The following is a 22,896-nucleotide window of genomic DNA, read 5'->3' on the forward strand; positions in this document are numbered from 1 at the left end:
AGAGAACGTTTCAAGACAATGACAACAGGGATTTCTTTGCAGATTGAACAAAATACGATGATTTCATTCATACACATTCCCTGCACCTCTGTCACCACTTATACTAGGAAATAATAAGTAAATGTCAAAGGAGCATCATCAATAATTTACATAGTGTTAACAACTCATTTGAAAATCATGACACATGCATCACACAAAAATTCCTCAATAAACAGTAAATCTGTACTACTGAAAAATAAAGCACGTCAGCAAATCCACCTGATCCTAATACAACTTTATTTCTTATGATAATTTACTTTCCAGTATAGCATATCAAGTTTGCAAATGTCATACAAAAAAAAAAATAACAAATCAATTTACAATATAAGTTTACCCTATCATCAGAGCTAAATTAAGCTTTCCCAAAGGCAGAAAAAAGAGAAATCTCTTGACATTCAGGCAAGAATAAAATGAAGCTTTACTCACAGGTAAAGGCACTTCAATTGCTCAAATCTCTTTCAGTTTATGTAGAACAGCCATCCAAACATGATTTTTTCAAAGTTCATAAATAAGTCATGATGTTAAACTTACTCCTTTATTTTAAATCTCACACTATATTCGTAGGCTGTTTTCTTTCTTCTCAACAATTTTAAGGAACCAAACAACATCTCTTCATGTTATTTAAAGAAAAAAAATCAAATATTTTTTGCTCTGGTAAATGCAAATTCCACCATTTTGGAAGAACAATATTGACAAGAAAAAGTGGGCTCACTGTTCCATAGCTGGCAAAGTAAATCACTCTTATTCTCAATGGACCATCCACATCATACAAGCATTCAATAACATTATGTCACAACTAAGCTGGCAACTATAATTTGGAATAAAGTATACATTTTTGTAAAGTTATTTCAATCATGCATTTAATTTGTTCTTATGTCCTCAGATTCTGGTGAAGTTCAGGTTTGATGTCATACACAAGACTTAGAAGCCTCTCTATGACCTTGTCTTGATTTTTCTTCACACTCTCACTGATTTGGTCCAGCCTTACACTTGTTTGTTCTTCAATTTTAGCCTGAAAATCATCTTTAGAACCCATGTGCTGAAAAAAAAAAAGTTGTAAATTATGAATCAGTACCTTTTGTTGACTGGAGAACACTGAACAAGGATCTAAGTGAGACACACCATCAGAGCTCATTCCAGTGTCCTTAGTAGTTAGTATAGATTAACTCTTGGATTATATTGCTATGCCTGCCCTTCCCCCCCCCCCCCCACCCCACCCCCACCCACTCCTGGTCCTGAGTGTGATGCTTGTCCATCACAGGTTGCTCCCCTGCAACAACGTACTTTGAAAGTGCTTGCCATCTGGGCTAGCAAACTTAGAAACACACCTAACAATGTACCATTCAAACCTCCTCAAAGAAACTTAGACTGGCCCAGGTAAGAAGGCAAGTGCCAATTTGCATCCCTGTCGACCATTATGTCACTGGACCTTCTATGGCACAGAGAAACCCAGAACTACTGCCTAAAGAGTGTATGCTTTGACAAAATATTTACTTACTTCTCTTTGATAATCTATAAACTGTTTCTCACGTTCTTCCCGGTAACTCTTAATTTCAGCCTGGGCTTCCTCTTTTGCTCTCTTGAGCTTCTGTGTTTTACCTGTAACATAATACAAAAGTGGGAGGCGTGGTGGCCTCATGGTTAGTGCACTTGTCTCCGGATCGAGCGGTCCAGGTTCGAGCCCTGGTCGGGGACATTGTGTTGTGTTCTTGGGCAAGACACTTTACTCTCACAGTGCCTCTCCCCACCCAGGTATATAAATGGGTACCGGCAAACTTAATGCTGGGGGTAACCCTGCAATGGACTAGCATCCCATCCAGGGGGGAGTAGAAATACTCCTAGTCGCTTCATGCTAAAGAAACCGGGATAAGCTCCAGCCTGATGGGCCACTTGGCTCGCATGCAGACTTTACCTTAATACAAAAGTAGCTTTTACTATTTTATCATTCTAGAAAAGAAGAAGAAGCAGTGGGGGCCAGTTGTTAACAAATTTCCTTTCTGTACAAAGAAAACAGATGAAATATTCTTGAATGTCATTCTTCCTTCACGGCTGCACTTAAACCCCAACCTTGACCAAATACTGACAAAAAATTAATCATGACTCATGAGAGGCACGGTTGCCTCATGGTTAGTGTGGTCGTTTCTTGATCGAGCGGTATGGGTTCAAGCCCTGGCTGGGGGTACTGTGCTGTGTTCTTGGGCCAGACACTTTACTCTCACAGTGCCTCTCTTCACCCAGGTGTATAAATGGGTACCGGCACACTTAATGCTGGAGGTAACCCTGCAATGGACTAGCATCCCATCCAGGGGGGAGTAGAAATACTCCTAGCTGCTTCATGCTATGGAAACTGGGATAAACTCCGGCCTGATGAGCTATTTGGCTCATATATAGACTTCACTTTTTGCCAGCATATATAACTGTGCGAGCCGCTATATACATTATACACCAAAAACTCCAATTGCACTGCAGTATGCCGCAAAAAAAAAGGCCACGACAAAGATCTTCGCCGTAACATACACTGAATGTACCATGGGCTGCCAAACCTACAAAAGAGCGGGTTGTCATTTTGGTGCTAATTGTACTTTCAACAACAATAAAGCAGAACCAAATGAGAGAGTAGGAGAAGAGAATAAGGAGAAAATTATTCATCGTACGTGTAGAGAACAAAAGAACATTTTTACAATCGTTAAGTTTACAAGAAGGAGAACTTTTTAGTCTTGCGTAGAACTGGTTCAGCTAGTAAGCTTAATAGTATTCAACTTGCACGATTTGAATTTTCTCAAAAATTCGATAAATTTTCTTCAGAGGGTTTGTCTAGCTTTAACGTTAATCTTGATAAAACGAAGAGTACTAGATCAGCTTCATAGATACAAATTTAACCGCAATAAGCTAGCAACAAATCGGAAGTGTGTTCGATCATCTAATCCGCCACATCAAAGACACGGCAAACTTTGCATTTTATGTGTTCCCTCGCCTTAGATTACACAGGAAAAAGAGTAACAATATTAGAGAATATTTTCTTACGTTTTCTAGCTTCAGAAACCATGGTTTCAGCCCTCTTCTCGGCCTGTAACAGTTGTTGAATACCTTGCGACTGCGACGCCATCTTGAAAATCCAACAGTGATGTCATGTGACTCCGGAAATGCCTTAGAGAGGGACGGGTGGGTACAGGTACACGCGGGACCCCAAAGGTCGCGTTCAGATCTGCGCGAAGCGCAATCAGGAGGAGGTTAGTTGAGATCTTTGCTATGTTTTTTCTCTCGGCGTTTTTTCCACTGCTCCCAAACTTTGGCTGAACACCTGAAATAGGCTACACACAATAGTGCGTGCTTGGGATATTTCTTGTAATTTACTTTCGTAAGTAAACCAAAAGTTTGGATTGAATCGACTTTACATGTGAATAGGAAACGACTTCGATTTATAACGAAACGACTTGTATCGAAACGACCGGATACCAGACAGTTCAAGGACATTATATCCGCTTTAGGTGTTTAGTACAATGTAGCTTTGTAAGATAAGAAGTTTACTTACTTAGTTTCTCCTTGGAACGAAGTGACTATTCTTTGGAACGAAGTGACTCTTTGATGGAACGGAGGGACTCTTTGATGGAACGAAATGACCAACGGATGGAACGAAGTGACTTGGAACGAAGTGTCTAGGGAACGAAGTGACCGGATACCTATAAAACTCAGTGTATATCTTATATCAGTCTTAAAAGTTTAAAAAAATTGAAAGGAGCTGATTATTAACATCTCACTGCATCTGTAGTAATTGCCATGGAAGTCAGGGCCGTAGCCAATATGAGCCGGGCGAACCGAAGCACTTGCCTCAGGCATTTTTTCGTTTCCGTAGTTTCTTTTTTGAAGGGAAAAAGTAAAAAAGTTGCTCGATATATATAAGCAGTGGATTTAACCATTAACATTGTCTCAGTCATAACTTTTGACTGGCTACAGCCCTGGCAGCCGCAAAATTTGGACAACATGCACTTCAAGCAAAATTCAGTCATTTTTGACCGAAGTCGTCTTTTTTCCCATCTTTCTGGCGCAGCGTTGCAGAAAATTAGTGCTTTTTTACACTTCATAATCACTTTTACTATCACATTATCAATTTTTTCATTTACCTACGTTATTTTCCAGCTTTCTAGGAAAATAGTTTATGAAATCTAAGGTGGCGGATCAAACATGGCGGATATCACTACGCTGTGATAACCGGTCAAATATCAAAGTACAGGGGAATCCTTGTTTACAATATTTGCCTCATTAGCATAAGCAATTCAGTTTTTGATGGAACTACAAATAAGTCAGTTCTGAATATTAAAGGTCATAGTACGATTAACTCTGCCAATGAATATCAGCCTGATCTACTAACTATGGCCTGATGTATTGAATACCTTTTGTGCAACGCGGGTTTAAAAACTCAAACTTTTACAAAGAATGTATGAGCTTATTAGCGCTTTTGCCACCCTACAAGTTATGCAGTTTTTGAAAGACAATATGTCCTTGAATATTACACCCCAAGAGGTAAACATTTAACCATGTATTAAGTTTCACTAGCTCTTTAATTTAGCTGCCTGGAGTCAAAATCATATCTAACATGTTTCTTTCTGTACGCTGAGCCGTATGCAAATGAGCGAAATGTAAGCAATGACGTCAGCAGTAAAGCAGAACTAACGAAAACCCAGGGTGGGGGGGACTCCATCCATACCAGACGCCACCCTTCCACCCCTCTCCATCCTTGTACCACGGTGTGTGTGGGGGGGGGGGGGGAGGGGGGGAGGCAAATTAAAACAGCTGTATCTAGTTTCAAATCAACCGAAAAGTCACTAACTTATAGATAATAATCTATATACCAACATTTGCAAAAGTAAAAATATACATCTAAATACCTAGGTGAACTGCGAGTTCATCTTAATGAAAGCCGGCAAACTGCCTTCTTCCACAAGTGCATAAGTGTGTTCCCTGACTTAATTATTCTGGCGAAGGTGGAGTAATTATATGTGTTAAGCTAATAAGCCGAATAATTTGCTCTTGTTGACTCGAGTTTCGAAAATCCAAAACTTTCGCAGAACTTGCGATTACTCGATGAGATTGACTTAGACCGAAAGTGATTTGGTAACATTCAGTTACACTAGTGGTAGATATTCTCTACGGGTAGATAACTTTGTTCTTTCTAGAACTTTTTGTACATCCCTTTCGAAAGTGCCTAACTAATCTTTTGAGAAGCAATTTAGCGTTAAGACTTGCGGGTAACTTCGTTTGTATTCAGGATTAACATTTTTTTTTTTTTTTTGTGCTTGTGTGTGAAAATTAGGCTATTGGGGAATCTCAGCCAATCAAATATCAGCACCTCCATTTCATATGACCCTGCAGACTTTTTCACTTTCGCTTCCTGCTTTTTACTTGCTGCGTCACTGCACTTTTTAGTAGCTCTAGCCCTCTGACGCTTCTCACAGGAAATCAAATCAAAGAGAAAAATGAGGAAAAACCAGCGCTTAGCCATTGCAGTAATCTGTTGCGTTGTCTTAACGCTCGTCAGATTTGCTTTCATCGCAGTGTTCTTCATAACCAGCGTTATTTGCATCGTGATCGCAGAGAGCCGTGTAGAAAGATGCGATGGCCATGTAACACTACCTCAGATGGCAGTTGATAGTCTGAACACTACCAGCACTTTCGTAGAGACTGTGGTTTCGTCATTTCTGATCCTTCTAATCTACCGGTGGAAACAGTTCAACTTCAAAAATTTCCTCAGGGCTCTCCCGAGACATGGAGATTTTTGGATGTGGACAACTTTGTGGGTTGCTCGCATCTTCACGGACGTTCTCATAGACATAATTCCCGGAATTAACCAAAACTATCCAGTTCTTATCGTCCTGGGATTTTCTCTGAGTTTTGAGTTCGCTTCAACAACAATTTTGGCTTGCGCATTTACCTATGTTAACCTCCACAACGTAAAATCGTGGTTCGCTCAGCATTTTTCCAGAGAACGCGCCGACAAGTTGTTGTATCTGTACCGAGCGATTTTGTTTACATATGGCCTTCGAATGCTCGCTTTATTTCTGTACGACTCATTTTTGGTTGCAAGACAAATTGCACGCCAAAGCGAGTACCAGGAACTGGATAGCTTTCTCTTAGCTTTGGATGTTGGTTACAGGGGAAGTTTGGCTGTTTTTTTCTTTCGTAAATTTTTTGACTTTGCTGTTCCGCAAGTTTTTGAAGAAGCTAACTCGAAGTCGAATTCCCAGGTGATATCTGAAAAAAGGAAGGAAGAGAAAAAGGAGATTGCTTCATGCAGCGAAGTTGTTTTTTTCTAAAACACTGGAAACAGCGATTGGAGTGGAAGGCGGACAAAAAGAAAAGGAAGCAAGCGTCCAAAGATGTGTCCACTGAAAAAGTTGAATATTCAACAGGAAAGGACCATGCAGAAATTAATGATGCGTATAATTTTTGGCCGAAAGCGAGTGTCTCGGCATAGCAATAAGCTGGACTGAGAGTTTGACAGAGCCCGACAGATGTTGGTTTTACATTGGACATGACTAGCAGTTACAACTGAAGCGATTGTTACGTGTTCACTAAATTTCTGTACTCTTCTCAATTGAAATTAGAAAACCTTTGCTACATTGTTCATATCAGATCAGTCCAAACGCCGTCACGGTTGTGATTTCCCCAGTTTGTATGCAGGTGGCGCTATCTAGTGGTAGGATTGTGTTTGATCATGAGCGTCCTGAATTCAACTCCCCTCCCCTTTGTAAATAGGCAAGTAGCCACTCTCCTGCCCGTTGAGATTTTTAATAAGTTTCTGTTTAAGTTACAATATTTGTTTGCGTATTTCAGTACAGTAGTGCTAAACACTTCAGAGTCAAATACAGTGAATATATTTTTTTAAACTTATGAATTAATCAGTGACATTAATATTATATCCTTTACTTTATCGTTTCTATTTCTGATCTATGAGCCATTCGAAACAAGCCATCATTCCCTGTTATGTCTCGCTGTCGCCCATCTTCGCGGTCGGTTAACTTTTTTTCTGCTCTTGGATGAATCAGAATCCTTCTTTTCACCAAGTAAGTAAGTAAGTAAGTAAGTAAGTAAGTAAGTAAGTAAGTAAGTAAGTAAGTAAGTAAGTAAGCAAGTAAGTAACTTTATTTAATGAGGGTAAAAACACTTTACAGTCATTGACTGATAAACTCGTGGCCCTCCCTTAAACAGTTAAAATATAAATCACAATGATTTTAAAAATATCTAACTATGAATAATAATAAGTATAAAACTGGTAAAATTACTAACATCAATAAAATGGACTGAAATCTTGTTGGTGCATGCGATACAAAGAGTTAGAGGACACTAAGAAATTGTGAAATGTTCAATATTTGCATACCCCTTCTTTATAAGCTTGATGCATTTCTCTTTAAAAACATTAATGCTATCACAGGATCTTATGTTAGGAGGTAGGGAATTCCATAGTGAAGTTGATGTAGAAGCAAAAGTTTTTCCTCCTTCTGTCGCTCTGTTGCTCTCAGGGCATCGTAGCGTGATGTGACTATAACGCGAGGATCTTACCGATATGTCACTCACACGTATCAACTTACTAGATATGTATTCTGGGCATTGACCATGTAGACATTTAAAGATAAGGCATAGCTTATCAACATTGATTTCTTCATAGAAGGGCAACCAGTCCAACTTGTTAAATAAGTCAACAGTTCGTTCATCCCTTGCTGTTTTAACATCCAATATTACCCTGGCCGCTCTCTTTTGCAGTCGAAAGACTCGTCTGATATTTGCTTTAGAGGTTATACTCCAGACTGCTCCGCCATACAGAAAAAGGGGCTTTATGGTTGCATTGTAGAAGAGTATACGCTCATTTAAAGGTAAATAATGCCTAATTGATCTCAAGATACCGATGCGCTTAGTAAGTTTCTTTCATAAATGTTCAACATGCTCGTTAAAAGAAAGGTCCGGGTCAATATATACTCCAAGTAGTTTATAGCTTGTAGTAGTTTCCAATACATCTCCCGTGCTGGAACGGATTTCCATCTGGTCGCAGTGGTCCATCTTTGCACGCAGTCTAGTACCGGTTACGAACATGGATTTTGTTTTGGCCATGTTCAGCTTAAACCGGTTATTGCCTGTCCATTTTTTCAGTTCTACAGTACTTTGACATAGTCTGGAACAAAGTCCAGGGGTATTTGTGTAAGGTGAGTGTGAGCTCAGAGTCGTGTCATCTGCGAAGATGTCCACAGTAGTGGGCTGCGATACTGCCTCCGGGAGGTCGTTTATATGCACTAGGAAAAGAAGAGGTGAGAGTACGGATCCCTGTGGTACTCCGTGCGTCAAAGCCTGGGGCGAGGATTGTGCAGTCCGGATAACCGTGCGCTGCGTTCGGTTTTGGAGGAATGAACGCACAAGGACCAGGCTGTTGTCCTCTAGACCATAAATGCGCAGTTTTTCAATCAATATCTCATGGTTAACAAGATCGAAGGCCTTCTGGAAGTCGGCGAAAACTAAGCCATTTATCCGGTTGTCATCAAGATTTAACAGCATTCGGTCGACAATGTCTATTAAGGCTGTCTCAGTCGAGTGGTGTTTCCTAAAGGCAGATTGCAATGAATATAGGAGATTATTGTCCTTGAGAAAAGTAGATAGAGAGTTGTGCAAATGTCTCTCGAATATTTTTGAAAGTACAGGAAGGACTGCGATCGGCCTGTAGCTGTTTTTGTCAGACTTGCTCTTCTGCTTGTGTATTGGCGTCACCTTAGCCTGTTTCCATGCTGTCGGAAAAGTGCCACTAGCGATACAGATGTTTATGAGTTTGGCCAGTGATGGTGCTATTGCCGGAGCTGCTATCTTCAATATGCGGGCACTCACGCCATCCACACCAGTCGCTTTGCTTGAAGGGATAGCTTCAATAAGTCGTTTGGTCTGGTTCGGCGTGATAGGAGGAAAAGCATGCATGGCATTTGAGGTCCAGAAGGCTTCATTAAGAAGAGAATACCAGCCATTTACCATGTCATCTACTTCATCAAAAACAAAGATTATGTCCCATGGGGTCTCATATAATGTCTTGATAGACCTTTCATGGTCTATTTAAAGGATTTGAGATTCCGATAGGTGATATATTTATGGTTCTTTGTGTTGTCAGGAGAATAATGGTTGTACAAACGCACAGCCAAAACCGGAAGGTGATCAGAAATGCAAATATCCGGACATTTGATGTTTACAATCCGGTCTGGTTTGTTACTCCAGATATGATCAAGGCATGTATTACTGATGGGACGCGTAACAGCCGATACGAGTTGTGTAAATTTAGAGTCTTTCAACCCCTTGGCCAGTCGATGGCTATTAAACTTTTTTTGGAGGTAATCAATGACCGGTCCGGTTTGCGATACAACAAAGACAACTTTAATCAGCTTTTATTGCGTGGTATTTCATTTACACAGTATTAATTCAGTCATGTTCTTTCTTATTCTGCACTGATGTTTTCTAGGCACAAAAATTTTAGTCGCCCAAAGCGGGAGTAAACAACCGGCACGTGATGGAATTGAGGTGAGCAGAAGACAAGTACATCAGTCCGTCAAAGATGAGACTTCCTGTTTGAGATTACTGATGACAGAGGGCCCAAAATAGGTTTGGTCGTTTTGGCACCACATGATTCAAATGTAGCTGTTTACGCGCAAGTCTGCTGACTGTTTTGCGTGTTGTATTTGCCACTGTTCGGCTTAGCTCAGGCAAGACCATGGTTTCGATCCTCTATGTGGATCTCATCAGTTGCCGGTATTTTTAAAATACTATGTACGCGCGTCTGTAGTTGCTAGCGCAACTCGTACATAATCATATGTGAGGATGTAAGACATCCTGTGGCTTGTACAAACTTGTATAATGGCTAGCCTACACGACTTCAGCACTGAAACGACTGAAAAACGACAACAACATTGTTATACTACCAGCCGACAAAGGACGTGTTGTTGTAGTTATGGAGAAAAACGGACTACTTTGACAAAATGGACGCACTTGTTAACAACAAACAAACTTACGAAGAACTTAAACGCGACCCGACGCCAGCACTTCAACGTATAAACAGCACAATACTTACGCTTAAAAAGACTGACGTTATTGACACTCAACGCTACCATCGACTGAGGTGCTCAGTACCACAACCACCGAAACTTTACGGACTACCGAAACTGCACAAACCTGGTATACAGATGCGACCTATAGTGTCATTCTGTGGGTCCCCTACGTATCAACTCTCTAAGTACTTGACGACAATACTGCAACCCCTTACTGACAAATCAAGACGCAAACTACAATCTACAGAGAACTTTATTGACGCTATTAAGACGGTACAGATACCTGACGACTACCAACTTGCGTCTTTTGATGTGAAATCACTCTTCACCAGTATTCCACTTCAATTGGCACTACAGTGTACCGGGACCGCTATGCAACAATCTACTGTTAAACTACCGTTACCGACAGAAGACATCATGGACTTACTGAACCTTTGCCTTACATCGACTTACTTTCAGTACAACGGTAAACACTACAAACAGTTGCATGGAACAGCCATGGGATCGCCTGTTTCTGTTGTTGTCGCAGAAATTGTGATGCAACACGTGGAGGAACGCGCCCTTGCAACTTGCCGACAAACGATACCGCTTTCGTTACGCTACGTTGACGACACCTTTACCGCCGTTCACAAAGACGAAATTGACGATTTTCACGACCAACTAAACGAACAGAACGTCGACATTCAGTTTACTAAAGAGATCGAAGAAAATGGAAAACTTCCTTTTCTAGACTGTTTGGTAAGCCGCGACAACAACGAACTGCGAACGACAGTGTACAGAAAACCGACGCATACCGACAGATTACTTGACGAATCATCCTACAACCCCACTTCACACAAAGCCACGACTATAAAGACTTTGACGAGACGAGTGCAACTAGTCGTATTCAAAATCCCTTTGACTGAACGTCCTCAGTTTAAACACTTGCCAAAACTGGCTGCGAGGGCTCCTTAAAGGAACATGAAAAGACGATACGAAAACAAAGCACCGCGAACAGTGTGGCAAAGAAAAAAAAAAAAGCTTGGAAGAAAAAGAAAATGAGATCTCCATCTTACCCTCAACAGCGAATTGCTAAATGAGTCCTTTGGATTAATACTGAGATCAGTGAACAATGTTGTCAATGTTGTTTGACATAAATTTCTCATAATGCAAATCAAGTACCAACCGTTGAAGTCAAGAAAAAAACGGAACTCAATTGAGCGGGTAGCTATCTCTCGAACTCAAACCTATGTCTTCGCAACTTTCCAGTTGTTACTTGAGAAATTTCGTAGTCCAGGTAAAATTAGCCTCAGTGCTATGGTTTACTCCAATCCAAAAGGCACAGCATTGATTAATCGATACTCCTAGCTAATGTTTTGTGCGTCAGTCTGGTTGAGCTTTTGTCTCAAATTGGACACATGCCAGGAGCCCATGCTCGTCCTGGGAAGTTTACTTGCCAACTTTGCCACCATGCCAGGGTCCGGTTGTTCAAAGCTCGATTAAGCTAACCCAGGATTAACATTAAGAATTTTGATTTCAGTCTTGTAACTTCTCGGCGAGGTTTTCTGTTTATAACGTTTGTCTTTCAGTTTTGAACTTGACTAAGCTCAAACTACACAAAACGTGAGCAGTAAAAAACCTTTTTATACAAGAAAAATTAATACTTCGGTTAACTTTTAATCCTGGGTTAGCGTTAACCGGCTTTCAAACAACCCGGCATTGCAGAGTAATATACTTGATGAGGTGCACAGATGTCCCAAACTCACTCCTCAAGAAAAAGAAGAATGAAGTATCTGTCCATCCATATAAGAACGGTTTTCATTTGAGTGTCAAAATATAATTGGTTTTGCGTCCACTGCGCTACACGATTGCCTTATAAAACTAGCGACACTTTTTCTACCAATCATAAGTAGAACCAAAACCATTCGTAACTCTATCGCACACGTTTTCCTGCGTTTGGCGTTAGCGTCGTCACGTTGACTTAATCTCAAGAGACATATTTTATAACGATCCAGAGAGCATTTCATTCCATCTCTTCTATGTTAGAATACTGGCCTTGTAGATGAAAGAAAACAAACACACAACGCCAGTGATTTCTCCATTTTTTAATTTTTATTTCTGCAAAAACTGCAGTATTGTAACCCGACAAAGACAGCTCTCGTCCCAATGACTTATTTTATTCGGTACTGTTAACGTCGTTGACGGGTAGTTGCCGTTCAGTTGTCACTGCAGATGAAAAAAAGAAATAATAAATCATTCTAAGTAATTAATGATATCATTCGAAAACATGTTCTTGCTTTCAAAAACGAAGAGAAAGAAGCGAAGGGAGAGAGAAGGGGGTTAACGAAATGATGCTAGTACATTTCTGGAAGGACGAAAAATTCTATCAGCGTTTTACTGCTTTCAGCTTAAAACTCGTCATCAAACGTTTCTGAACCCAATATAACAGCCCTTAGTTTTGTATTAAATCGGAGTGAAGTAGCTTTATGGGCGTCTAAGCCTCTTTGACTCACGGTCGCGCTGTACAGTAGAAGTGTGTCAAATCAACGCCGGGTTGCGGTCCAGGTGTTCAGCGCTTCATGCAGTCAAGGGCGGTTATTTAAACGTTTGCTCTCATGTGCGGTGCTTATTCAAGTACGGTGCTTATTTGAGTAACTACGATTCTTAAAAGTTAGTTTCATCATCAAATGCTTTTCTCGTTAAACGCGTTTTCAGATCTTCTGCTAACAGTCGGTTTAACATTACAGCCAGGCTTTCTGTGAAAAACAAAGGGTCTTTGAAAGAAAAATATATCAATATTCATAGATTTAAAATTTACCTGAGGACCCCTGCGACAACAATTCTGATCCGGATAAGGGCAATATCCATAGCCGTCGATCGCACATGAAGCACTGATGCAAAAGTCTTCGGGATTTTGTTGTCCGCAGGGCGGCAGTTGACGACTTTCCAATACTGCGTCATCGAATTCACCTGTTGAAACACCAATATGGGTGGAAATTCCTAAGTATAAACTTGTATGCTGCACATCTCTTCGAGTACTTTTCTTTTAATTTGCTTCGCTCATGTAATTTTTAAATCTGTCCCTCTCCTTTCTCAATAGCTGACTTGGGAGCAAAGATCAAGTAATTTTCGGCCAAGTTGATAAGGATTATATTAAATGTAATAATACATAAAATATATTCTGCTCGTACATTCTCGGTATTGGACTGGAACTAGCTTGCAACTGTGGCTAATGCAGGAGTCTTTTCAAATACAAATGATATTTATCTCTTTTTAATAATATTTCCCGCATGAGCCTCCATTGCATGCTAGTTCCAGTCCACTGACCGAGAATGCGAATATGTTCTATTCCACAGGACCAAAACCATGTGCGTACATCCGGGTTACAAAGGCATTCGCCTAGCTTTTACTTCACATAAAGTCCACGTAATGTCAAATCCGATTAAAGATAAAGTGAACTACAGATCCAGAGGGGGAAACATTGGCTTTGGGGCGCTTATTACAAAGGGGCGCTTATTTGTAAAAACGGCCCTCAATGGAGAGCTCGAGCGCACTGAAAGGAGCGCTTATTGGAAGGAGGGCGCTAACTCAAATCATTGTGGTAGTTATTCTACTTTTCTTAGTTAGCCAAATCGAAATGTCAATTGTATTCCCCTAGAAAGACATTCAAGTAATTGAGACACAAAGATTTCACGTCCGCTGGCCAGTCAAATGCTCAAACATTGAGCTACATAACATTGACTAGAAATAACTATGATATATAACTAGGCCTAGAACTGAAAAGTGTGCCTCTTACTGTTGATTGATTGACATATATTTCTTTGACAGTTCCATTTTTTTCAGAGAACTCAGCGCTGCATCAAATCATGACCTAAGCTAACTCAATGTCGGCAAGCTCGGAAATGAACTAAGAGGGCATATAACTCTTGTGTGTTTTTGTAAACAATTCTTAGTGAGAAAGGATGAGTAATTTGATCGGGAGACTCTACAATTTTACAATCAGTTCTAGAATTTGTTAAAATACCTTCTTGGGGATCCCATCGTCCAGGAGCTCCCTCCAGCATCACCGCAGACAACAGAAGAATGAACGAAATAGTCTTCACGAGCGACATCTAATCCTTTGGGCACCGTTGGAAAGCGGAAAGAAAACAAAATACTGTAAAAAACCTGCTGTCGCGGGAAAACATATGTGGAATTTAGACCAATAGGGTAAAACTGAAGACCTTGCCATCGAATAACATCCTCTTCAGTCCTATCACAAAGATGTACGGGAAAAGAATTTGCTCGCTGCCGACTAACGCCGGCACCAAAAGTGGTCTAATAGAGAAGACAGTTAGAAACGATCAACAAAAAAAATTCTTTGGCTATTATAGAAGTTAAAAGAGTCTTCTAGTGCTTGGTGAGGTTTTAGGAGTTATTTTCGCCCAGGACAGAATGATGACTTCCTGTGAGAGATCTTGACTTAATTTAATTTTAATCTTCGTGTTGTAGATCGATAGCAAGTTGATTTCGGCAATAAGTCTACAACTTAAAAATAATCCTGAAATAGTACCAAGGCACAAAAGCCCACGGTGAAAAACTTATTTTTGGCTATTGGAAACAGTGACATTATATTGTGTTTGAGGGAGTATCTCACCTTGACAGTTGCTATCCAATATAATAATACTCTAATAACGAGCAATTCAGCACTTCCTCAATGAAAAACTCCTGACGGAATCATCAACAAAGCTATAATAGTGTGCGAAGATAAACTTTTTGGTTGTAACAAATAAACCATTGTAATCAGTATCGTGCCACGCAACGATTGGCCACGTTTGGGTGAATAAATTACACAAATAGTGCGCGACAAGTCTCTTCGATACCGAAGCAATGTAACGGTTTCCCAGGTGTGCTGTTCCGTTCTGTTCTCCGTAAAGTCTCCCTGCATTACCATAACAAGTCAGTTGAATCTTCCTTCAGATAGTGCGTCACTCATACCAATTTGTAAATATATTTCTCGCTGAAGCATTGTGTGTAAAGAAAAACCGTGACAAAAACTCATTTTCGGAAAGAAACTCATTTTGTTTAAATTCTCATGCCGGAGGGCAAACTGAGTAGACAAGTCTGACAGAGGCGATTGTTTTAGATCTCTTGTTCTTTTCACTGAGAGCCTACCTTGGTGAAAATCATTGCAGTTGATGTACGGTCTCACCATAACATAGCGTATATTAAGTGACTGAAATGTTAGTTTCATGTTACTTGCAAGTTATTTGATTCGTAAATAGGTAAGTATAATATACAATGGTACAAGTTAAAATAATTAAAATCGAGGTTATGCTGATTAATCGAATTACTAATTGGAAAGGCCATGGATGTTGAATAAACGTGACAACTAACACAATAAGTCACATATATTTCGACTCCACTCAGAAGTAAGTGTGGTTAAATTTCATAGCATAGAAATAACTTTATCACTTAGTAGGCCATGCGAATTCCACGTGTTGCACGCGTACGTTGTTTGGTTTGATTGACAATAATGCGAGATCACACGAAACTCAATGCTCCGCATTGGCGTCTTACTAAAGGCTGGTTTTCACTAGCGACAGAGTCGGAGTCGGAGTCGTGGTCGGAGTGATAAGAGCGCTTATAACCTAGTGAAAATCGAAAATCAGATTCGTATGCGAAGTCGTAAGCTCGACGGAATCGGAGTAGGAAGAATCGCAACGTTTCCATTTCTTCCGATTCCGTTTACGACTCCGTCGCTTATGATCCAATGAAAACTACATTGTTGGAGTCGGAAGGAGAAACGGAAGAACCAACCAATCACAAGGCCCGGAATCAAACATTGTGATTGGTTTATTCTTCCGCTTCCGCTTGCGACTCCGACAATTTAGTTTTCACTGGATCGTAAGCGACGGAGTCGTAGGCGGATGCGGTGTTCTGCTTCCGACTCCGTTAGTTTGATTTCATTAGATAGTATCACTCTAGGCTTCTGAGTACGACTCCGACTCCGACTCCGTCACTTAGCTAGAGAAAACCAGCATGGTGCAACGACATAACGGGTAACAGAGAGTTGTAACATATGCTCGGGTCGCCTCGGTAGCATTCTCGGGCCTAAATGGTGCTTTGGTTAACCTAAATAGCGCTTAGGTTACCCTAACTAGCGTCTGGATTAGCCCGCACAGCTTTCCTATTAGTGTAGATAGCACCAACTCGACAATGATTGCGAGGATGTGCTGAAAGCTATTACCGTTTCGCCGTTAAGTGTTTTACTAACAAACCATGAAAAGAAGCATCCGATAAATAACTGAGAAGGTAGGTGTTTACTTACACAAGTCTTAACAAGGAAACCGGCTTTACTTCTGCGTACCAAACCACAGTCATTATTGAACATTAGAAAGCTTTGTTGAAAGCCTGGAATATATTCGGTTTTGCTCAGTGAAGACCACGTCCAGATTCCAGATTGCTGAAATTATTAACAGTTACGTTAGATTCTGTTTTGCGTAGTATCTACAAAACTTAACGAGGCCAATGAGTTTGGATTCTTTTGAATTAAGGTGGCTCCCTATAGTTTTACGATCGCGCGAGCGCTGAGGAAGTAATCTGCGCGCGCTCAAAGGAAACGTCAGTGTTTGTCGATATGTTATTACGTCAAAGCGAGCACAAAAAGCAAAACTTACGGTGAATTTTCTCGCGTTTCCTTCGGTGAAATTCCGTAAAATTTGGCAGATTGGTAGAAAATATTTTACTTAAAATAAAATATCGAAAAAACTGCCTTTACAACCCCGACTTTTTTCGTGTTTAAAATTCGTATCCCGCTGGAAGCGATGTGATGTAAAAATTTTGGAAGATTTCACCGAAGGAAATTCATGAAAATCACAAATAAAGCCATAAAAACAGTAAAAAACACTTTTGTTTGGGCATTTATTATTTAAGACTGAATCCCAAAATTTTAACAAAGATGATAGCAAAACATTATTTAATCATTGCTTATTACATGTAATAAGTTTGAGAGGACTAGGTGTGAAAGCGAATGCAAAGACAGCATTCAAAACATAACACTTGCGCGCGCAACGCCATAAATGATTATCCTATGGAGCCACCTTAAATGTGCTATCGGCGGCTGGGAGGAGAAACCTGGCCATTATCGAGTGGGTCATGAGTAAACTTACACAGAATGAACGTATAGTTTATTTTTTATTCTATTATACAACTGTACATATGATAGCCTTTGCAGCGCTTTTTCTTTTGCAGTGACAGTCTGCAGGAAGTGAGTTGATGGGTCCAGGTATAATTCATTCGTTCGTTCCTCCGATTGAAATATACAGCAATCCAGCACAAAACACCGCGAACAGTGTGGTAAAGAAAAAAAAACAAGCTTCGAAGAAAAAGAAAATGAGATCTCCGTCTTACCCTCAACAGCGAATTGCTAAATGAGTCCTTTGGATTAATACTGAGATCAGTGAACAATGTTGTCAATGTTGTTTGAGATAAATTTCTCATAATGCAAATCAAGTACCAACCGTTGAAGTCAAGAAAAAAAACGGAACTCAATTGAGCGGATAGCTATCTCTCGAACTCAAACCTATGTCTTCGCAACTTTCCAGTTGTTACTTGAGAAATTTCGTATTCCAGGTAAAATTAGACTCAGTACTATGGTTTACTCCAATCCAAAAGGCACAGCATTGATTAATCGATACTCCTAGCTAATGTTTTGTGCGTCAGTCTGGTTGAGCTTTTGTCTCAAATTGGACACATGCCAGGAGCCCATGCTCGTCCTGGGAAGTTTACTTGCCAACTTTGCCACCATGCCAGGGTCCGGTTGTTCAAAGCTCGATTAAGCTAACCCAGGATTAACATTAAGAATTTTGATTTCAGTCTTGTAACTTCTCGGCGAAGTTTTCTGTTTATAACGTTTGTCTTTCAGTTTTGAACTTGACTAAGCTCAAACTGCACAAAACGTGAGCAGTAAAAAACCTTTTTATACAAGAAAAATTAATACTTCGGTTAACTTTTAATCCTGGGTTAGCGTTAACCGGCTTTCAAACAACCCGGCCTTGCAGAGTAATATACTTGATGAGGTGCGCAGATGTCCCAAACTCACTCCTGTAGGAAAAGAAGAATGAATTATCTGTCCATCCATATAAGAACGGTTTTCATTTGAGTGTCAAAATGTAATTGGTTTTGCGTCAACTACGCCACACGATTGGCTTATAACACTAGCGCCACTTTTTCTACAAATCATGAGTAGAACCAAAACCAATCGTAACTCTATCGCACACGTTTTCCTGCGTTTGGCGTTAGCGTTGTCACGTTCACTTAATTCCAAGAGCCATATTTTATAATGATTCAGAGAGCATTTCATTCCATCCCTTCTATGTTAGAATACTGGCCCTGTAGATGAAAGAAAACAAACACACAACGCCAGTGATTTCTCCATTTTTTTCATTATTATTTTTATTGCTGCAAAAACTGCAGTATTGTAACCCGACAAAGACAGCTCTCGTCCCAATGACTTATTTCATTCGGTACTGTTAACATCGTTGACGGGTAGTTGCCGTTGTCACTGGAGATAAAAAAGGAAATAATAAATCATTCTAAGTAATTAATGATATCATTCGAAAACATGCTCTTGCTTTCTTGTCTCCTTGCGCTCTTGCGCTTAAAACGAAGAGAAAGACGCGAATGGAGAGAGAAGGGGGTTAACGAAATGATGCTAGTACATTTCTGGAAGGACGAAAAATTCTGCCAGCGTTTTACTGCTTTCAGCTTAAAACTCGTCATCAAACGTTTGTGAACCCAATATAACAACCCTTAGTTTTGTATTAAATCGGAGTGAAGTAGCTTTATGGGCGTCTAAGCCTCTTTGACTCACGGTTGCGCTGTCAAGCAGAAGTGTTTCAAATCAACGCCGGGTTGTCCAGGTGTTCAGCGCTTCAGTCAAGGGCGGTTATTTAAACGTTTGCTCTCATGTGCGGCGCTTATTCAAGTACGGTCTTATTTGAGTAACTACGATTCTTAAAAGTTAGTTTCATCATCAAATGCTTTTCTCGTTAAACGCGTTTTCAGATCTTCTGCTAACAGTCGGTTTAACATTACAGCCAGGCTTTCTGTGAAAAACAAAGGGTCTTTGAAAGAAAAATATATCAATATTCATAGATTTAAAATTTACCTGAGGACCCCTGCGACAACAATTCTGATCCGGATAAGGGCAATATCCATAGCCGTCGATCGCACATGAAGCACTGATGCAAAAGTCTTCGGGATTTTGTTGTCCGCAGGGCGGCAGTTGACGACTTTCCAATACTGCGTCATCGAATTCACCTGTTGAAACACCAATATGGGTGGAAATTCCTAAGTATAAACTTGTATGCTGCACATCTCTTCGAGTACTTTTCTTTTAATTTGCTTCGCTCATGTAATTTTTAAATCTGTCCCTCTCCTTTCTCAATAGCTGACTTGGGAGCAAAGATCAAGTAATTTTCGGCCAAGTTGATAAGGATTATATTAAATGTAATAATACATAAAATATATTCTGCTCGTACATTCTCGGTATTGGACTGGAACTAGCTTGCAACTGTGGCTAATGCAGGAGTCTTTTCAAATACAAATGATATTTATCTCTTTTTAATAATATTTCCCGCATGAGCCTCCATTGCATGCTAGTTCCAGTCCACTGACCGAGAATGCGAATATGTTCTATTCCACAGGACCAAAACCATGTGCGTACATCCGGGTTACAAAGGCATTCGCCTAGCTTTTACTTCACATAAAGTCCACGTAATGTCAAATCCGATTAAAGATAAAGTGAACTACAGATCTAGAGGGGGAAACATTGGCTTTGGGGCGCTTATTACAAAGGGGCGCTTATTTGTAAAAACGGCCCTCAATGGAGAGCTCGAGCGCACTGAAAGGAGCGCTTATTGGAAGGAGGGCGCTAACTCAAATCATTGTGGTAGTTATTCTACTTTTCTTAGTTAGCCAAATCGAAATGTCAATTGTATTCCCCTAGAAAGACATTCAAGTAATTGAGACACAAAGATTTCACGTCCGCTGGCCAGTCAAATGCTCAAACATTGAGCTACATAACATTGACTAGAAATAACTATGATATATAACTAGGCCTAGAACTGAAAAGTGTGCCTCTTACTGTTGATTGATTGACATATATTTCTTTGACAGTTCCATTTTTTTCAGAGAACTCAGCGCTGCATCAAATCATGACCTAAGCTAACTCAATGTCGGCAAGCTCGGAAATGAACTAAGAGGGCATATAACTCTTGTGTGTTTTTGTAAACAATTCTTAGTGAGAAAGGATGAGTAATTTGATCGGGAGACTCTACAATTTTACAATCAGTTCTAGAATTTGTTAAAATACCTTCTTGGGGATCCCATCGTCCAGGAGCTCCCTCCAGCATCACCGAAGACAACAGAAGAATAAACGAAATAGTCTTCACGAGCGACATCTAATCCTTTGGGCACCGTTGGTAAGAGGGAAGAAAAGAAAATACTGTAAAAAACCTGCTGTCGAGGGAAAACATATGTGGAATCTAGACCAATAGGGTAAAACTGAAGACCTTGCCATCGAATAATATCCTCTTCAGTCCTATCGCAAAGATGTACGGGAAAAGAATTTGCTCACTGCCGACTAACACCGGCACCAAAAGTGGTCTAATAGAGAAGACAGTTAGAAACGATCAACAAAAAAAATCCCCTGGGCTATCGAAGAAGTTAAAAGAGTCTTCCAGTGCATGGTAAGGTTTTATGAGTTATTTTCGCCCAGGACAGAACGATGACTTCTTGTGAGAGATCTTGACTTAATTTAATTTTAATTTTGGTGTTGTAGGTCGATAGAAAGTTGATTTCGGCAATAAGTCTACAACTTAAAAATAATCCTGAAATAGTACCAAGGCACAAAAGCCCACGGTGAAAAACTTATTTTTGGCTATTGGAAACAGTGACATTATATTGTGTTTGAGGGAGTATCTCACCTTGACAGTTGCTATCCAATATAATAATACTCTAATAACGAGCAATTCAGCACTTCCTCAATGAAAAACTGCTGACGGAATCATCAACAAAGCTATAATAGTGTGCGAAGATAAACGTTTTGGTTGTAACAATTAAGCCATCGTAATCAGTATCGTGACACGCAACGATTGGCCACGTTTGGGTGAATAAATTACACAAATAGTGCGCGACAAGTCTCTTCGATACCGAAGCAATGTAACGGTTTCCCAGGTGTGCTGTTCCGTTCTGTTCTCCGTAAAGTCTCCCTGCATTACCATAACAAGTCAGTTGAATCTTCCTTCAGATAGTGCGTCACTCATACCAATTTGTAAATATATTTCTCGCTAAAGCATTGTGTGTAAAGAAAAACCGTGACAAAAACTCATTTTCGGAAAGAAACTCATTTTGTTTGAATTCTCATGCCGGAGGGCAAACTGAGTAGACAAGTCTGACAGAGGCGATTGTTTTAGATCTCTTGTTCTTTTCACTGAGAGCCTACCTTGGTGAAAATCATTGCAGTTGATGTACGGTCTCACCATAACACAGGGTATATTAAGTGACTGAAATGTTAGTTTCATGTTACTTGCAAGTTATTTGATTCGTAAATAGGTAAGTATAATATACAATGGTACAAGTTAAAATAATTAAAAGCGAGGTTAAGCTGATTAATCGAATTACTAATTGGAAAGGCCATGGATGTTGAATAAACGTGACAACTAACACAATAAGTCACATATATTTCGACTCCACTCAGAAGTAAGTGTGGTTAAATTTCATAGCATAGAAATAACTTTATCACTTAGTAGGCCATGCGAATTCCACGTGTTGCACGCGTACGTTGTTTGGTTTGATTGACAATAATGCGAGATCACACGAAACTCAATGCTCCGCATTGGCGTCTTACTAAAGGCTGGTTTTCACTAGCGACGGAGTCGGAGCCGGAGTCGTGGTCGGAGTGATAAGAGCGCTTATAACTTAGTAAAAATCGAAAATCAGATTCGTATGCGAAGTCGTAAGCTCGACGGAATCGGAGTAGGAAGAATCGCAACGTTTCCATTTCTTCCGATTCCGTTTACGACTCCGTCGCTTAGGATCCAATGAAAACTACATTGTTGGAGTCGGAAGGAGAAACGGAAGAACCAACCAATCACAAGGCCCGGAATCAAACATTGTGATTGGTTTATTCTTCCGCTTCCGCTTGCGACTCCGACAATTTAGTTTTCACTGGATCGTAAGCGACGGAGTCGTAGGCGGATGCGGTGTTCTGCTTCCGACTCCGTTAGTTTGATTTCATTAGATAGTATCACTCTAGGCTTCTGAGTACGACTCCGACTCCGACTCCGTCACTTAGCTAGAGAAAACCAGCATGGTGCAACGACATAACGGGTAACAGAGAGTTGTAACATATGCTCGGGTCGCCTCGGTAGCATTCTCGGGCCTAAATGGTGCTTTGGTTAACCTAAATAGCGCTTAGGTTACCCTAACTAGCGTCTGGATTAGCCCGAACAGCTTTCCTATTAGTGTAGATAGCACCAACTCGACAATGATTGCGAGGATGTGCTGAAAGCTATTACTGTTTCGCCGTTAAGTATTTTACTAACAAACCATGAAAAGAAGCATCCGATAAATAACTGAGAAGGTAGGTGTTTACTTACACAAGTCTTAACAAGGAAACCGGCTTTACTTCTGCGTACCAAACCACAGTCATTATTGAACATTAGAAAGCTTTGTTGAAAGCCTGGAATATATTCGGTTTTGCTCAGTGAAGACCACGTCCAGATTCCAGATTGCTGAAATTATTAACAGTTACGTTAGATTCTGT

The 22,896-nt window shown here is 40.2% G+C and overlaps 2 protein-coding genes and 2 long non-coding RNA genes across 4 annotated transcripts; 1 reads left to right on the top strand and 3 right to left on the bottom strand.

Moving 5' to 3' along the window:
* Positions 1 to 253: 253 nt before the first annotated feature.
* Positions 254 to 3,168, bottom strand: LOC110058279 (V-type proton ATPase subunit G-like). Its single transcript, XM_020764900.2, has 3 exons — positions 3,064 to 3,168; positions 1,538 to 1,638; positions 254 to 1,078 (listed from the first exon to the last, which is right to left on the bottom strand). Exons 1-3 carry the CDS (start codon positions 3,143 to 3,145, stop codon positions 911 to 913), a joined length of 351 nt encoding a protein of 116 aa, XP_020620559.1. The 5' UTR covers positions 3,146 to 3,168; the 3' UTR covers positions 254 to 910.
* A 2,126-nt stretch (positions 3,169 to 5,294) lies between these two features.
* On the top strand, positions 5,295 to 6,900 carry LOC110058394 (uncharacterized). The gene has a single exon (XM_020765045.2). It carries the CDS (start codon positions 5,514 to 5,516, stop codon positions 6,348 to 6,350), a length of 837 nt encoding a protein of 278 aa, XP_020620704.2. The 5' UTR covers positions 5,295 to 5,513; the 3' UTR covers positions 6,351 to 6,900.
* A 5,275-nt stretch (positions 6,901 to 12,175) lies between these two features.
* On the bottom strand, positions 12,176 to 14,876 carry LOC110050498 (uncharacterized). The gene is made up of 4 exons (XR_016202456.1): positions 14,722 to 14,876; positions 14,110 to 14,203; positions 12,904 to 13,055; positions 12,176 to 12,311 (listed from the first exon to the last, which is right to left on the bottom strand). It is a non-coding gene; the product is annotated as an uncharacterized LOC110050498 (long non-coding RNA).
* A 3,619-nt stretch (positions 14,877 to 18,495) lies between these two features.
* Positions 18,496 to 21,204, bottom strand: LOC149101988 (uncharacterized). Its single transcript, XR_016202457.1, has 4 exons — positions 21,056 to 21,204; positions 20,443 to 20,536; positions 19,237 to 19,388; positions 18,496 to 18,630 (listed from the first exon to the last, which is right to left on the bottom strand). It is a non-coding gene; the product is annotated as an uncharacterized LOC149101988 (long non-coding RNA).
* Between the last annotated feature and the right edge of the window lie 1,692 nt (positions 21,205 to 22,896).

Source organism: Orbicella faveolata, unplaced genomic scaffold, assembly GCF_042242905.1.
Source record: "Orbicella faveolata isolate gen_17 unplaced genomic scaffold, um_ofav_v1 contig_36, whole genome shotgun sequence".
NCBI classification, from domain to species: Eukaryota; Metazoa; Cnidaria; class Anthozoa; order Scleractinia; family Merulinidae; genus Orbicella; species Orbicella faveolata.

Excerpts from the sequence above, each read along its gene's own strand:
- LOC110058394 (XM_020765045.2), top strand. The coding sequence starts at position 5,514 with ATGAGGAAAAACCAGCGCTTAGCCATTGCAGTAATCTGTTGCGTTGTC.
- LOC110058279 (XM_020764900.2), bottom strand. The coding sequence starts at position 3,145 with ATGGCGTCGCAGTCGCAAGGTATTCAACAACTGTTACAGGCCGAGAAG. Across the intron at positions 1,639-3,063 it reads GGTTTCTGAAGCTAGAAAAC|GTAAAACACAGAAGCTCAAG; the intron begins GTAAGAAAATAT and ends ATTATGTTACAG. Across the intron at positions 1,079-1,537 it reads TTATAGATTATCAAAGAGAA|CACATGGGTTCTAAAGATGA; the intron begins GTAAGTAAATAT and ends TTTTTTTTTCAG.